A 17,815-nucleotide genomic window follows, 5' to 3' on the forward strand; every position below is an offset into this window, starting at 1 on the left:
GTATGGCAGAAGCCAGGAAGCTTGGGAACAACAGAAATTTGGGATATGCTGAGCTATGCCACAGATTTTCTTTTCTTGGAATAATTTCCAAACCAGATCTGATTGTTGCATGGGGCTAACAGTAAAGAACAGAGCCAATAAATGATCTGATATTAGCATTTCTAAAAACTATGAGATGAAATAAAAAAGGATACCGATTCAAGGAATAACATAACTCCCCTCACACCTTTCAAAATAAAACCGAGAAATTATAGAAAATTAAATGTTTTAAAAATTGCAGTAAATAGCAGAGTTTGTATTCATAAAAGACAGGGTACAAGCAGAGACATGGAAAAGGAGCAGGATCTTTAGGAAACCCCAGTGGCAAGGACATAGATTTCCAATGTTTCTTGACCTGCACACTGGAGGCCATCTCTTTCCTCTGAACAGTCTACACTTGTCTTGGCTCTTTTATGGCACTTACTACTGTCTACCTTGTTTTAGGATTGTTTTTTTTATTTTTTATTTTTTAATTTTTATTTTTATTTTTTATTTATTTTATTTTATTTTATTTTATTTTATTTTTTAGGATTGTTTTTATGCAAGTTTAATCTCACCCCCTAGAAGTACCTTATGCATCTTGGCATCCTTCACAGTATCTGTCTACCATGGTTCTGTATAACTCTTATTCATCTATTTGCTAAAGGCATAAATGAATAGAAGTCAAAATACTATTAGTCTTAAATGCAACAGATTTGCACCATGAAGAGGTCACTGACTTAAAGGTATACTTTATTGGTCTTATAAATATAGGAATAGAAGGTAGAAATATATCAATACGTCATACATACTTTATTTTCCTGAAATCATTCTGATATTGAGCTGGCCTATCTACTATCTGGATGTCAGTGTTTCACGTTTATAGCAATCTTATACTTATTTGCATACATACATACTCAGAATTTTGCAAAAACATTAATGTTTATAATGATATCGTGGGGGATTAAAGATGGGCATATATCCCCATTGAGAGGTAGGGTGTATGTCCCCTCCCTTTGAATCTGAGCTGGCCAGTGACTGCTTTGGTCAGTAGAGTACAGTGGAAGTGATACAGTGCCAGTGTCTGGCATAGCCTTTAAGAGGAGTAGAAATTTCTACCCTGGTCTCTTAGAGCCCTGCATTGCTGTATAAGTCTGGCTAACCCTGAGGTGCCATGCTGGAATACGCGTGTGAAGAAAGGAGAGGAGAAGATAGAGGAGAAGAAGGGAGGAGGGCAGGGGAGGAGAGAGAGGGGAAGGAGAAGGAAGGGAAGGGGATGGGGAGAAGGGAAGAGAGCTGCTCAGCCAGTCGGGTCATCCTGGTCCAGCTGAGGCTCCGGATATTGCGAAGCAGAGAGGCGAACCTCCCTTCTGTGCCTTGTTTAAATTGCTGATCCTCAGAATTGTGAGATATAATAATAATAATAATAATAAATTGTTATTTTAAGCAACTAGATTTTGGGACAGTTTTAACCTACTATAACCAACTGTTACTTTAATTCATAAATGCAATATACAGATTACATGAAATAAAGAAATTAAGTACATATGTTGTATTTTAAGACTAGGTCTAATAGGTTACTTGTGCAAAATTAAAGTGAGCTTAAGCACACATATTTTTATATTTTTGAAATTAGTCATATATTTAATATTAAGATTTAGAACTTTAAAAAAGTCATTAAAATTGAAAAAATAGTGTTAATTAATCCATTACAGTATAATTAGCAAGAATAACACAGATAATTTAAGTTGCTGAAAAAAACCCGAAGATCCTTCTTATGTTTTATATCAATAGAAAAATATGATGCCAATAAAATGACCGAAAACAATAAAAAGATACAGTCAGCTCTATGTCTTGGACCCAAACAATCCGAAAGCATCTGTCAGGGGACCCACAAGAAAGCCATATACTGATTTGTGGAAGAGTAAGAATTCACTGGGCTGTTTCCAGGAGACACAAACTCTTGGTTTCAGAGTTCCTGAGCTGTTCGCTCACTGTGCCAGAACAACTCACTTCGCACAGCGTATATTTTAGTATCTCAGCAACTGAGGCCCGAAAGCGTGCTTGGAACTTCTTACTAATTAGGACATAAAGGATGGGGTTCAAGCAACTATTGAGGAATGCCAAGCCAGTGGAGAGGGGGATTCCGGCCTGCAGCACCTGGTGGAAATAGCTATTGTGGTGAATCGTGAGCTCCCAAATGCTAAACAGGTGATAAGGAGTCCAGCAAATCAAAAAGGCAATGACCACAGCCAGGATGGTCCAGAAGTGCTTACTGGAGATCAGGATGCTTCGCTTCTTCACCTTGAAGATGAGGCACAAGTAGCAAATGCTCATTGTTAGAAGAGGGAAGAGGTACCCAACAATAACTTTCACCCAGGTCAGAATATGATGCCTCATCAACGTGAGGTCAGGATCATGCTCGTGGAAGTTGTTATAGCAAAGAGTGTGGTTATTGAACTCCAGAGTGTCCCGGAAAAACAGGGCTGGACCACCCATTAATGAAGCCAAAAGCCAAACAACTATAATAACAATCAGAGAGTTCCTTAGGGTCCTGTACCGATGAGATAAGACAGGGTGGATCAAGTAGATATAGCGGTCCAGGCTTATCACCGTCAGGAAGAAAACACTGGCAAACATGTTCAACTGGGCAATGAAGGAATTGGCCTTGCACAACCAGATGCCAAAGGGCCAGTGGAAATTCATGGCCACATAGGAGATGTACAGGGGCAGGAAGAGAAGAAAAATGAAATCTGCAATGGCTAGATTGAGGAACCAGAGAGTGGTGACTGTTTTCTTCCACTTGAATCCCGTAAACCAAATGACAAGGGCATTTCCTGGAATGCCCAGAACAAATGCCAAACAGTATAACACGAGGGAGACCCAGTGAACGACTCCTAGGTGTGCTTTCTCCTCCAAATCAGTCTCTGGGGAGTAATATTCCAGGGCATAGGAGTAGTTCTCAAAGTCTTCAAATAATGTTTCCTCTAGATCTTCCATGACCTTGCTAAATGCAGAATGAAGAAATCTATGGAAGCAAATTTAAAAAGAAAGAAAACAATTTTTAAAAGAACAAATGTTTAGTGAATGATACAGAACATAAGGATAAAATTATTTTATCTTAATAGACACTAATAACAATTTAGGACCAAAAGGGGGATGTAACCACAGAAGTAGAGATTTTTTAAATGAGAGGAAGCTATGAAAAAAATACTTATTTGAAATATTTGGCAAAATATTTCCTAGAAAAATATGTACTCTTCCAAAATGGACACAAGCAGAAACAAAACCTGAATAGACTTACAACCATTAAAGAAATATCATATGTTAAAAAAATGTTTTTCATCTTATGAACTAGAAATAGTATATTTCTTGGTAGGACTTGCGATTAACACTCCAGGTGTCCAAGTTTCAGTGGACCTAAGTTTTGCTATAATTATTCTCAAAGCTATGAGAGTTTAATTTTGTAAAGTATTCAGTAAGTGCCAAATTAAAATGACTCTATAGGTACAATTCCTATGTTCATAATGCTTGTAGGGCTGACTAGAGAGACTCTAACATTCAACAAATATTTATTAAGTTCTTACCAGGCATTATTATTTTATGGAAGATGCAAAAGAAAACAGATGAATACTTATGTGGTGATGACTTCAAAATCCTTATTTGTACCCTGACTTCTTAAGATCTAGACAGAGTTCCAATTGCTTCTTTGGCTTATCCACCTGGATGTCACGGGCAAGCACTGGAGATTTTGACCCACTGTTTTGCACCCATGGATGTTTTGATTCTAGGTTTATAAATTCAAATATGTTCATCAGAATTATATCAATATGGAAGGCTTTTCAGCTACAAGATATATTTTGGAATGAACTTGATTATGACCACTTAATTTCTATATTAATTTCCTATAGAGTGCAGTTAAGCTTTATTTAAATTTTTTATTTTCCTGAAACTTCTTTGTTTTGAATTAATTCAAAGTAATTCTTTTCTACATTACAACAAAGATTTGATTTATTAATCAGTTTTGTTTATTTCTATTTTTTTAACATCTTTATTGGAGTATAATTGCTTTACAATGGTGTGTTAGTTTCTGCTGTATAACAAAGTGAATCAGCTATACGTATACATATATCCCCATATCTCCTCCCTCTTGCGTCTCCTTCCCACCCTCCCTATCTCACCCCTATTTTGTTTATTTTTATCCATACCAAATGTTATCTATTATAATTTCATGCAAAGTATGTTTTTTTCTGTGGCCTTTTTTTTTTCTCCCTGCTATCAAATCCAGTTTCCTGCGTTAAGAAAACTTGAATGTCAATTTTTCAACCAAAAAAGTTTACTGGGTGTAAATATAGCTCATCAATTTATTTTGTGTTATTTCTATCTGTAGTATTCAAAATCAAGTAGAAAGAAGACTAATAGTTATATTCATTTCATGGAGCTATAATCATTAATGGGGCAAATATGTACGATTTGAGATTATAGTAGGGTTAGAACAAAGAGGTCAAAACATCTTGTGTTGCTCACAGCCAGCTCAAACTCCATTTGACTAACACTGAATTCATCATCCTACCTAAAATCATTTGCGGAATCTAGCAGAGCATAGTTAAAAACAAAAGCACTTCATTAGCATCCTTCCAACCCCAGACCCTAACTAACTTCTCTTTATTTTTCAATATTCAGCTCAAATGCCACCTTTTCTTGGAAACATTTTCTGACATTACCTTCCCCCAGATAATTATAATACATAATAACAACTATTATTACACACAATAGTCAATGCTATTGGGAATTTACTAGATGCCAGGCATGTATGATCTAATTTGACCCTTGAAAGAATCATATAAAGTGGATAAGTACTATTATTATTTCCATTTCCAAGAAAAAATACTGAAGCTTCAAGAAGCTTAGTGACTTTCCCAGTTTCTCGTAACCTATAATTAGAGTCAAGATCTAAATTCAAGTCTGTTGAACCCAGATCCTGGGCTCTTAACCACTACGACATTCCCCTCTTCTGCCATACTTCTCTTATTGTACTTAATACACTATACTGTCATTGATTTCTCTTTAATTCCTGCCCTACCAAACTGTGAACTCCTTGAGAATGACTGTCATCTCTGTAACCCACAGTGCCTAGTACAGGTCTTAACGTATCACAGGTGCTCAACATGTGCTCAGTAAATAATTGGCTCTGCTATAAAGCCTGTTCAAAACCAAATGTAATTTTAAAGCCTCAGGTGAGAGTTTGTGAGTTCACCCCTAAGTCACTCTCATTGCCAGAATCTCTCTGGCCTTGACCCACAGTTCTGTCCTCAAGACCTAGACTTGTTCCTTGTCACTGAGTCCTTTCCTTCATGTGTCCAAGACTGGCTTCTTTCTTGCTACCCTTTTCTTTCAGGTCTGGGACCTTACTCTGCCCTCTTCACTCCTTCTGGTAGCTGAACCCCCTCCGTGTCAAATCCTTTCCAGCCTAACCTCCAACTCCCTGTCTTGGTTTTCTGCCTGTATACTAAGGCACCCTTACCTTCCTGGTGCCTATGACCTATTCTTTTAGGCTATGAGCAATTCTGAAGTCAAATGGCCCTAAATCACCTTACAAAACCCTAAGCAGTGAGTAGATGGAACTTGATTCCCCAAACATAGAAACGCCAGTGGAGGACTTCTAATTACACAAAACCACTATCCTTAGCAAGTCAGGAGCTTACAAAGTCATTGCTGACTGTGCTGGGCCAGAATGGTCGCTGGGCCTGCTGAAGGATACCAACCACCCCTCATCCCATTTCTCTTGGGGAAGGGGGAGGTACCTTGAGGATGAGTGATTTTTCCAAACAGAATCCCTTCAAACAGAAACCCTTGTTCCAGAGAAATTCCTAATCTTCCAGAAAGCAGATGAGTAGGTTAGATGCAATGACCAGTTCAGGTTTGGAGAAAGATCTTCAAGAGGAGCTGAATACTGTGTGGAGAAAAGGGAACCCTCTTGCACTGTTGGTGGGAATGTAAACTGATACAGTCACTATGGAGAAGAGTAAGGAGGTTCCTTAAAAAACTAAAAATAGAACTACCATACGACACAGCAACCCCACTACTGGCCATATACCCAGAGAAAACCACAGTTCAAAAAGACACATGCACCCTAATGTTCATTGCAGCACTATTTACAATAGCCAGGTCATGGAAGCAACCTAAATGCCCATCGACAGAAGAATGGATAAAGAAGATGTGGTGCATATATACAATGGAATATTACTCAGCCATAAAAAGGAACAAAGTTGGGTCATTTGTAGAGACATGGATGGACATAGAGACTGTCATACAGAGTGAAGTAAGTCAGAAAGAGAAAAACAAATATCGTGTATTAATACATATATGTGGAATCTAGAAAAATGGTACAGATGAACTGGTTTGCAGAGCAGAAATAGAGGCACAGAAGTAGAGAACAAACATATGGACACCAAGGGGGGAAAGCGGCGGGTGGTGGGGGTGGTGGTGGGATGAATTGGGAGATTGGGATTGACATGTATACACTGATGTGTATAAAATGGATAACTAATAAGAACCTGCTGTATAAAAAAAATTAAATTAAAAAAAAAAGAAAAAAAATTGCAATAAATGCAGCTTTTTACAGCATTATACAAAAAAAAAAAAAAAGAGCTGAATACTGCCCAGCTGAATCCTTCACAACAAATATAAGCTAGGAATTCCCCTCAGACTTGAGTAGATGTTTTTGTGTGCTGGTGATGGTGAGAGGGAGGGGTGGGATGGAGAAAAGTGAGAAGTAAGGCAGAATTCAGCAACTATCTTACCAAGTCCTTGGCTAGACACAGTTAACCCTTAAGGGCATATTCTTGCTTAATTATGTACCTTGTTTGTGTATTGCTTTATAGTTTATAGGCACCTCCAGATAGAATTTCCAAACCTTACTTAGACCTACCCAAATATCTAGAGACTAACTAACTGTATTAGTTTCCCAGGGCTACTGTAACAAAGTACTCTAAACTGGATAGCTTAAAATAACAAAGTTATTGTTTCAAAGTCTGGAGAAAACTGAAATCAAGGTGTAGGCCGGGTTGTTTCCTTCTGAGGGCTATCAGTGAGAATCTGTTCCATGCTTCTTGTCTAGATTCCAGTGGTTTGTTGGCAAACCTTGGCAGTTCTTGGCTTGTACATGCAACAAGATGTTTTGACCTCTTCGTTCTATGCCAGAGTCTCGGGCCTTCCCCTACCCTCTTTCTCTTCTTCTCATTGGCTGAATGAGGATGCAGTGATGAGCCATCATGTACTAGGTGGATAAGGAAAACATGACTGTTCACAAGATAGAAGATTGGGTCCCTGGATGACCTCATGGAGCAGAGCTGCCCTACTTCTCTGAACCACCTCCTTCTGGATTACTAAGTGAGAAAATATTTCCCCCACTATTCTTTTAAAGCAGCTGAACCTGTATCCTAACTAATATAGCTTCTCTAGGCCTTGACTTTAAGCACTGTGGTAGAGACTTGTCAGTGTTCACCTCCTGTGAAAGATGTTATAAGAAACCCTTGAGGTGGGAACTATTCCTAACAGTTGTCATGGCTTCTGAAAGAAAGAGAGGGGAGCTTCCCTTAGGGAGGGCAGAAAGAGGAAAAAGCTGGCTTTGTAAGGAGGATCTCTTTTACCCCAGCAATGCTCAGGGAGCCATTTAACAAACATCCTTTTTAGTCATCAAAAGAGAATGTGAGAGAGTTTTTGCAATTGATTCAATTGATTACGGTGGGCTGGTAAGACTCCTGCTTTGTAAGGAAATGAGGGGCCGATCTAGAGTTGTAATAGACCTATGTTATTTGGGCAGAGTTAAACAACCTCTGCCCTTTATTTCATAATTTAAATGTCCCAAGGGCAGGTAACTTTAATGGATGCAACAGTCCAAGTTGGGGAGACAATGGGATTTGGGTAAACCAAAGAGCAGTGGACTTGCTTTCAGTGGAGAGCAGCTACTCAGTTCCAGCCAAGTGCTTCCATGTGGGAAATGAGGGCTTAGTGTTGCCAGAGTTTTTGACAAATGGCTGAATATCTATATTTTTAATGTCAAAAGTTTCCAACTCCTAAACTACTGTTTTAAAACAAAATAGTTGTGGGCTGCATTCAACCCAGCTATAAACTTGTGACCTCTGGGGAAGGCAAACTCTTTGAAGACTCTGAGCTCTTCAAAAGTATAGGAGGAGGCTATACATTAAATAAGACAGGAACAAAAGGATAAACGTATGATTGTTCTTGTATGCATAACTATTCAGGTTCATAGAGACAAAAACTAGAATGGTTGTTGCCAGGGACTAGGGGAAGAATGGAAATGGGGATTTATTGTTTAATGGGTACAGAGTTTCAGTTGGAGAAGGTGAAAAAGTTCTGGAGATGGATAATGGTGATGGTTGTACAACGATGTGAACGTATTTAATGCTACAGAAGTGTACACTTAAAATGGTTAAAATGGTAAATTTTGTTACATATATTTTCCCACAATAAAAAAAGAAAAGAAAAAAAGAAGAAATTCAGAGAAGGCTTTCTGGAAGAAGTGATCTCTGTCTTGTCTTATAATTAAAGAATTGAATAAACAACACACACATATGTTAGTTTTTATCTTCTGTGTATAAACATAGTAAATGTTCATTGTAGAAAAGTTAGAAAAGTATAAAGTATAAAAGGAGAAAATAAAAATTGACTTCCATAATCTCAAAAAACAAATAAATGAATAAAAATAAAAATAAAATGGAAATAGAAACTCTGAGTTGGCCTCTGAGAATGACTTGCCTCTTTGTCCCAGCAAGGCAACCATAAGATTTAGTGCTACTCGGGGCCTCTCCATAGATCCTCATTTTAACCTTCTCCAAATTGATATAAGAGATTGACTATAAGAGTTGAGACAACTCTTTTTTTCTCCAGGAAAAAAGATGCTATGTACAAGTTCCTAACCTTACTGGGTTTCTGTTAGTTACTAAGAAGGACCATGATAAGAAAGGCAAAGAAATGGATCATAACCTAGAGCCAGAGCTATTCCTTGGAGCTGTAACAAAGCTGGTTCTCAAGAGGAATGGTGAGGAAACTCCCTGATAAATGACCCTCATCCTGTTTTCTGCCACCTCTCATTAGATCCCTATGTCCCCACCTCATCATTGCTCTAAGTCCCACAACTTGGGCCTTTCAACTCCTACCTGTAAGCTCTGCTCTACCCCAAACTTGAACTCAAATATGTTCCTTGTTCAAAGTGTAACTTGGCAGTCATCCTGATCCATGGTTCTCTTTCTACTTCATTCTCTGATTTGGGTAACTGGGTTATTGCCTTGTTCCTAGTCCTTGCTCCCAGGTTCCGGTTTTGGATTGCTATACCTTAGGTCCTCTGGAGAACACTGACCTCTGTTACCACATTTCCGTGACCCTGCTCCATTGCTCTCTGGGAGGATCCATGCTTCTCTCCTACATTGGTTAGACTACTCACTTCCCACCCCAGGAGGCATTGCTCTGACACTAATTCTCATCCCTTATTACCACCAACATCTGTACCAGCCAGGGACAATTTTGCCTCTCAGGGGATATTTGACAATGTCTAGAGACATGGTTGATTGTCACAACAGGGGATGGAGGATGAGGGGGGAAATGCTACTGGTATCTAGTGAGTAGAGGCCAGGGATGCTGATTTGCACCCTGTAATAGCTCCCCACAACAAAGAATTATCTTGCCCCAAAAGTCAGGGATGCCAAAGTTAAGAAACCCTGATCTACACACACTGAGCTCAGTCTGAACTCCTTTCTTCTATCTCTTGCTGCTGAATCTGCTCTTTTCCTGTGGGCACCTTCATCTTGGAGTCCTGGCTTGGCCTGGTCTGCTCTATCCCACCACCAACCAACTGTGTTTTATAGAGGTTGCAAACTGTTAGTCTGTGTGTTGGTCTGTGTGTCTGTGGTTGAAAAAGTGTTAAAGATGTTTGGTGTAGATGCTAATATTAAACATTAATAGACTTCACAAAAAATATTGCAGTTTTTAGCTTCTTTTGATAATTTGTATCATCTGGTAATAATGGGCCTGTATTTTCTGGTAATAATGGGCCTGTATTTTCTGTACCAGCATTTGCATTCCTCTCCAGACAAGGTATGTACTCTGACTTGCCATAGTCACCACCACTTCCAAATCACTCATTTATGACACTTTCCAGGATGCTGTCAGTACTTGAATTTGAAGTCTTTGCTAACACTATGCCTTGTATATAGTAAGAAATAAGATTATTGGGCTTCCCTGGTGGCTCAGTGGTTAAAAATCCACCTGCCAATGCAGGGGACGCGGGTTCAAGCCCTGGTCCGGGAAGATCCCACATGCTGCGGAGCAACTAAGCCCGTGCGCCACAACTTCTGAGCCTGTGCTCTAGAGCCCACAAGCCACAACTGCTGAAGCCTGCATGCCTAGAGCCTGTGCTCCACAACAAGAGAAGCCACTGCAATGAGAGGCCTGGGCACTGCAAAGAAGAGTAGTCCCCGCTTGCCGCAACTAGAGAAAGCCCCCGCGCAGCAACGAAGACCCAACGCAGCCAAAAATAAATAAAATAAATAAATTTATTAAAAAAAAAAATAAAATTATTGAAAGAAATAAAGCTATACACACATGATGATGAGGGTGCAAATGAAGTGTATGATAATGCAATCTCAAGATAATATCTGCCATCTCAAAGTAAAAATATGGTCTGCAAAGAAAGGTTACTGCCTTGGGCATTTCTGCCAATTTAAATTTAAGGACCTACATTTAAGAACATGTATTTTTAAACTTTTAAAAACTGATATTCTGCTGTATCATCCATCATGATGTGTTATACTGATCTGTTTATTCTTAATGAGATAAGAGAGAAAGAGCAAAAAGAGGTACAGAAAGAAAATATGGGGAAATTTGCCCTCAGTTTCACCATGTGGCTATATATATACATACACAGGTACATACATATGCATATACGTACATATATATATATATATATATATATACACTAGTTTTTTTCATATTTTATTTTATTTTTTAATTTTTTTTTATACAGCAGGTTCTTATTAGTTATCCATTTTATACATATTAGTGTATATATGTCAATCCCAATCTCCCAGAGACTCAGAGGTGAAACTAGAGGGATATCTGGGCAATAGAAAAAAGCCTTGCTAGGCAGTAACCAGAAATGAAGATGGGTAGCAGGCAGACTTAGGTCTTTAAATCCAGGTTTAAAGGAAACACTGCCATTTATTAAACAGGAAGAGTCAAACTGTCTTGGCTGGCAGTGACTTTCCATTGAGATGTCATACATTTTTCTCAGTTTAGAAGAGCACAATAACAATGCCAGCATGAGGCTTTAGACTTGACTGAAAAGAGGAAATAGCTACTGTATTTGTCTTAAACCATATGTGTTGCTGAAAGGCAAATAAATAATTCTGACTGAAATAAAGACTAATAAAGATCTATATGATCTTAAATCTTTTGAGTAGCCACTGAAGTGAGTGCCAAGCTGCATTGTGGACATGAATATAAACAGGTCCACCCAAGTCCATTAGAAATGTGTGAAAAATGCTTGGTGTGGAGCAAAGTTCAGAGAAGCATCCCTCAAGTTTGTGGTTTGGTTGCCAAAGAATGTGAAGAGGCGTATTTACTACAGGGATTCAGCTGCTGTGAGGAACCAAGTTATCACATTCCTGGGTTACATTTACTTTGATACTCAAGTGACTAATGTCTAGTTCTGGAGCACAGAACTGTTTATTGAATTAAACAAACTGGTTTCTTATCTATGCAGATTTAATAGATGGTAAAGCTGAAACTCTTTTCTGAATAAATAGATTTCACTACAAAGAGTTCTGGCAGAAAGAATAGTGATAAATAGTCTATAAAATCCAGATGATTTGGGGAAAGGACGTCTGGTAGAAATGTGTATCATTAAACTTTTAAATGTGGTTTTAAATGACGCTTGGCTATAGAGGGAAACATTTTGTTTATCCACCTTGACAAAACACAAAGATTCTTTCTGGCAGAGCATTTGGTGAATGCAGAGGGGTTCAATTTAGTTCCGTGTCGTTGAGTTAGATGGGTTTTCATGGACCATTGCAGAAATGTATACCTAACAGAACCTTAAGAAAATTTAGGCTCTAATCTGCTTTGATCAGAGAGAAGGATTTGATGTTGCTGACAGTTGTCTACGTGGATTGCCTTTGTAGAGTTCCCCATACACCCTGATAAAAAAGAACTCAAGAATGTATCTCCTGTGAAATGCATCTTCCATGAAAAGAATAGGGGCGCTTGAGGGAAACTGTAGTCTGCTTCTGATTGAATGACAGGAATGAGTAGAAAGAATCAATGGACATGAGAGAGAAACTCTTTGGTGAAAACCACAGATCCATTACCCGGCAAACATACATGGTCAGCAAACTTTATTTTTCAAGAGCCGTCTAGTTAGGGAAGAGAGATTTTGTTGAAAAGCATGTGTGTGTGTGTGTGTTGGGGGGGGGGAGTTATTTGAGGTCATTGCTCAATATTTTCCACTAACTATCAAATATAAACTGTATACCACACCCCAGTTTGTGCTCAAGATGTTTGGCACCAGCAGAATATTTTGCTGCCCTTTGGAAAAACGATCTCTGCTTGGAAGGTGTTGGGGCACAGTAGTATTTTATAAAGATTCCCTGTTTATTCACCCAAAAGAAACCAGGGAGTTTTAAATGGAAATTGAAGGTTGAGTGTGATAGTGATGGTTCCTGGGGTTGGGAGGTGGTAGAAAGGTAATTGTTGGATTGCACCTTTCTACCCCAAGGCCTGGCATAGCCTAACCTTGACTAAGAGAAGCATCTTGCCTATCTGTAGCTCCCATGTCATTTATTGCTTAATGCCATAGTTTAAGACAAATGACAATATTCTTTGGCATATTAGGATAAATGTAAGTGTTTTGGTTTGGCTGGAAAAGACACAACAAAAAAAGGGAGTGTTTTGGTAATGAAAGCCTTTGAAGGTCATACTTAAGCATTTGGGTTTTATTCCATTGTCAGCTGGGAGCAAATAAAAATGTTTGTAGCAGGGAGTGGCATCGCTGAATTTTTGTTTTTGTAAAGATCATCTGGTAGCAGTTTGGGAGATATTGCCACAATTGAAGTCAAAGACGGAAGGGCCTTAGGCAGTGAGAGTTAGAATGGAGATGAGGGAGACTTATTTGAAAGACATTCATTTTGGAGATTAATAGAAGCTTTCAGGAAGCTTAGCTAAGCTAGGATAACCTTCACAATAACCTTTTTTATTGAGTTGTCATTGAAAATCAACCCTGGATAGAAAAACTATAGCTAATTTCAGGCATACAAATGTTTTATTCCATTTTAAAGTCAGTGGGGTGGGGGAAGAGAAAATTTTTTCTGTATGAAAAAAATACAAAAAAAAAAATACAATTGAATCAAGTGCACAGGAAATGATACCTATTTTCACTCTGCTGAGATCAAGCTCTTTTCATAAAAGGCACTTGCAGGCTGATTTTCATGTCCTACCCTCAGGCTTCACTAGGACAGTTTAAGAGAACACAGCACTTATTTGAAAGGTCAACGCCTACTTACATAACAGTTGATTTAATGCTCCACCCAGAAGTTTGTGTCCGATTTGTACAATCTGTATGGCTCTGTTGATTGTGGGGAGGAAAACAGAGTGAATGATTAACCTTGGGTCAGGGAGAAACTTTCAGGCTTAATTCCTTTGCAAGACTTTAAGATAATGAACACATGGGTAAAATTTAAGTATCAGGCCATAAAGTGGTCTATCGCCTCTGGAATCAGAATGCCTGCCTTCAAATCCCAGTCTATTTCTTCCTGGCTGTGGAATCTTAGACAAATCACCTACTACCTTGAAGCCTCAGTTTCCTCATTTGTAAAATGAGAGTAGTAATAGTTCTAACTCATAGGGTTGCTATGATGATCACAAAAGGAAATCCTCAGAAAGTGGCTAGCTCAGTGCCTGGCACAGAAAGCATGTTCAATAACTATAGCTATTGATTACTACCAGTTTAAGACTAAAAGCAGTACACAATGGAGGGGGGTAGAGGGAAGGTAGAAAGATAACAGGATTTCTTTTTATCACTTCAGGAGAAAAATGAGAAGATTTAAGTACAGATTTTAAAACTTGTTTTGTGTGTTTTATATTTTGAAAAATATTGATCTGTATTGAGATCACACCTTGTTAGATGCCTGCCTTCTGAAGGCAGTTGGCGGACCCCTATGTCAAGCCCCCAAAGGCCACTATTATCCCCATATCTGACCAAGAGTGGTGAGAAAATAGACACTGTAAAGCATTATACTTCTCTTCCTTTTTAACAAAGCTATTTTCATCTTTTGTTAAAGGTCTAGGTCTTTACCTCACTTTTCTCCAAATTTTATCTAAAGTCTGGGAAAGAATCACCACCATTAGCAATGTAATGTTTCAAAGCCTTGGTCAGAGCAGAAATCCCTAAATTTCCTTAAAAAGTGATTTCTATGTATGCAAATAATTTTTTAGCAAGAAGAAGTAGGCACTTAATTTGGAAACCTTGATGCCATAGGACTTCTGTAACTATTTGTGTAGGGCATATGACTAGATAGCTGCTGGAGATCTGAAATGTTCACTTTATGCCGTGGATATTTTCATCCACATAAGCAGTCAAAACTAGAGTTTTAATCCTTTTTAGGGTCTTCTGGGCAATGTCATGTCTACTGAAGAACTGATCTTGGAAGCAGAAGCCACAACAGAATACCTACCAGATTATTAAACTGCTCAAAAATAGATACCACCCATGGTTTAAACAGTAAAAAAAGGTTGTATGTTAAAATCGTTAACCATGACCTGAAATCTCTGCAGACAAAGATATGCTTCAGAAAACTCAGGGACACCGAGTGGAAGTTTGTGCTGCTACTGTAATATACCTCTGTTTTCTGTTTCATCATTACTTGGCACTAAAGATGTTTTGGTCTTAATCCCATATTGTCAATAACATTGACAGAAATCTAGGAAGAATACCCAGTTTAGGATAGAAACTGAATTAGCAGCTATTATATGCTTATTTCAATTTGTATCAATATATTTCTTTTCTCAAAAAAAAAGAAGGAAGAACACTCAAGTAATTTGCAAAATGTATTGAAGTTGTAGCCACTTCACGAAACTATTCATCATCCAGAGAGGTAGTTAGTGAACTTGGTAAAGCGGGTGGAAGGGAAACTTGTTTTGGTAGCAACGGTAATGTTTTTTCAAGACAGAAGCAAAAAAGTTTGGGGGAGGTGGGAGGGGCAACAATTCTAGAACTTCCTCCCATTCATACAAGATTACGCCTGAAAATATTTCTGCCTTTTTTTCACTTAGAAGGAGATATAGGAGGGAGTATAGGATCAAATGTAGTAGTGGAAGATAAAATAAAGCACCAGTTGAAAGATTTGCCCATTGACAGTAAACAAACCGTTGGGTTCCAGAATCATTATTGCGATGGTTTAGAGACATCCTTCATGAACACTTTTAATTATTTGACAGTAGTGAAAGTAAAGCTAGCAGGCTCAGCATTCCACTTTATCATGGTCAATCTATATTAGGTGTAGTTTGTTGAGGTCTGCAAAAACAGATGTTGAGGAGACCATTGGAAAAAGAAGCAGTGCAAAAGAAAGGACTCCAGAGACTGAATTATATCTGTTGGAATGGTTGAAGGAATCAGTGAGAAAGGAAGACTAAAGGAGTCTGAGATTGCAGCGCTGTTTATAGTAGCCAAGATATGGAAGCAACTTAAATGTCCATCGACACATGAATGGATTAAAAAAAAGATGTGGTACATATATGCAATGGAATACTACTCAGCCATTAAAAAGAATGAAATAATACCATTTGCAGCAACATGGATGGACCTGGAGATTATCGTACTAAGTGAAGTATGTCAGACAGAGAAAGACAAATATCATATGATATCATTTATATGCTGAATCTTTAAAAAAAATGATAAAATGAACTTATTTACAAAACAGAAACAGACTCACAGACTTAGAGAATGAAATTATGGTTATGGGGGGGGGGGAAGGGTGGGGGAGGAGGATAGATTGGGAGTTTGGGATTGACATGTACACACCGCTATATTTAAAATAGATAACCAGCAAGGACCTACTGTACAGCACAGGGAATACTGCTCAATATTCTGCAATAACCTAAATGGGAAAAGAATTTGAGAAAGAATAGATACATGTATATGTATAATTGAATCACTTTGCTGTACACCTGAAACACAATATTGTTAATCAACTATGTTCCAATATAAAGTAAAATAAAAATAAATAAATAAATAAATAAATTAGAAAATAAAGGAGTCTGAGAGCTGTTTTCAGATACTTGAAGATGAGGAAAAAGTAAGACATTTATGCTGTCTTAAGGTCATAAATAGTAAGACATTTATGTTGATTCCAAAGTTGGAGCTAGAGCAAAAAATTAGTTGGCATAATAGCTAGGAAAAGTTTGGCTTAGTGGATGGGATTTCCCTGGTGGTCCAGCGGTAAAGAATCCGCCTTCCAATGCAGGGGACGCAGGTTCCATCCCTGGTCAGGGAACTAAGATCCCACATGCCACGGGGCAACTAAGCCCACGTGCCACAACTACTGAGCTCACGTGCCTCAACAAGAAAGCCTGTGTGCCACAAACTACAGAGCCCACACACTCTGGAGCCCGTGCACCACAACTACAGAGCCCATGCACCCTGGAGCCTGCGCACCACAACTAGAGAGAGAAAACCCGCATGCCACAACTAGAGAGAAGTCTGCGTGCCGCAAAAGAGCCTGCGCTGAAGCAAAAGACCCCGCATGCCTCAACGAAGATCCCAAGTGCTACAACTAAGACCCGATGCAGCCAAAAAAAAAAAGAAAAGAAATAAATAAAATAAATATTTTTAAAAAGTTTGGTTTAGTTGGAACCAATAACTTATAGCTGTTCAAAACCTACCAACCGGAATTCCCTGGATGTCCAGTGGTTAGGGCTCCATCCTTCCACTGCAGGGGGCCTGGGTTTGATCTGTGATCAGGGAACTAAGATCCTGCATGTCGCAAGAAGAGGCCAAAAAAAAGAGAAAACTAACCAACAAACCAAACAAAGAGATATTTATTTATACATTGCACTTGAATGGCTGCTGGTGGGGACACTGTAGAAGGCATTGACACCTGCACTCAGGGGGTCCTTAACATCATCCATTAAGGACAAGAGTCTATGATAATAGACATTACTTTTGAGCCCTTATTCTCTATTTACTGCTTAGGAAACTAAAGGTGAGGAAACTTAAGGAAATTGCAAAAACCATTCAGTTGGTGAGCTGGCATGGTTAGATTCTTATTGAAATGTGTAAGTGCCCAAGTTCTTACCCTCTGGGCACCCAAGGTACAAGAATCCTTTCTCAAGAGTGTTTAAGGAAATAGTTTCTGAGAATGACACTGAATTTAGAGAATAATTCTACTTTCCTTTTCTAGAACTGTACCTGTGGCTGAATAAAAAAGCAAAACAAAAATAAACCACTCCTCCCTGCAAATGAGGAAGACTACGTAGGAGGAAGCTCAGAATGATATAAGATAAAGAAAGCCTCTTTGTTTTTTGTTTTTTAATTAATTTATTTATTTATTTTTGGCTGTGTTGGGTCTTCGTTTCTGTGCGAGGGCTTTCTCTAGTTGTGGCAAGCGGGGGGCCACTCTTTTTTTTTTTTTTTTTTTTCGGGGGCCACTCTTCATCGCGGTGCACGGGCCTCTCACTATCGCGGCCTCTCTTGTTGCGGAGCACAGGCTCCAGATGCGCAGTCTCA

At 38.6% G+C, this 17,815-nt stretch overlaps 1 protein-coding gene across 4 annotated transcripts in view; it reads right to left on the reverse strand.

Moving 5' to 3' along the window:
- Nucleotides 1–1,487: 1,487 nt before the first annotated feature.
- The window catches only part of CMKLR2 (chemerin chemokine-like receptor 2), a 46,092-nt gene continuing 29,764 nt past the window's right edge, over nucleotides 1,488–17,815 (reverse strand). For 2 of the 4 annotated variants that reach the window (XM_057551082.1, XM_007190590.2), the window contains exon 2: nucleotides 1,488–3,046. In XM_057551082.1, coding sequence (XP_057407065.1) covers nucleotides 1,951–3,018 — 1,068 coding nt within the window. In that variant the 5' untranslated portion in view covers nucleotides 3,019–3,046 and the 3' untranslated portion in view covers nucleotides 1,488–1,950. Of the gene's footprint in view, nucleotides 3,047–3,605; nucleotides 3,763–5,822; nucleotides 5,837–17,815 lie in introns of those variants that run through there. The other 2 variants (XM_057551083.1, XM_007190591.2) reach the window with 2 other exon arrangements.

This window comes from Balaenoptera acutorostrata, chromosome 8 (assembly GCF_949987535.1).
Source record: "Balaenoptera acutorostrata chromosome 8, mBalAcu1.1, whole genome shotgun sequence".
Classification (NCBI taxonomy): Eukaryota; Metazoa; Chordata; class Mammalia; order Artiodactyla; family Balaenopteridae; genus Balaenoptera; species Balaenoptera acutorostrata.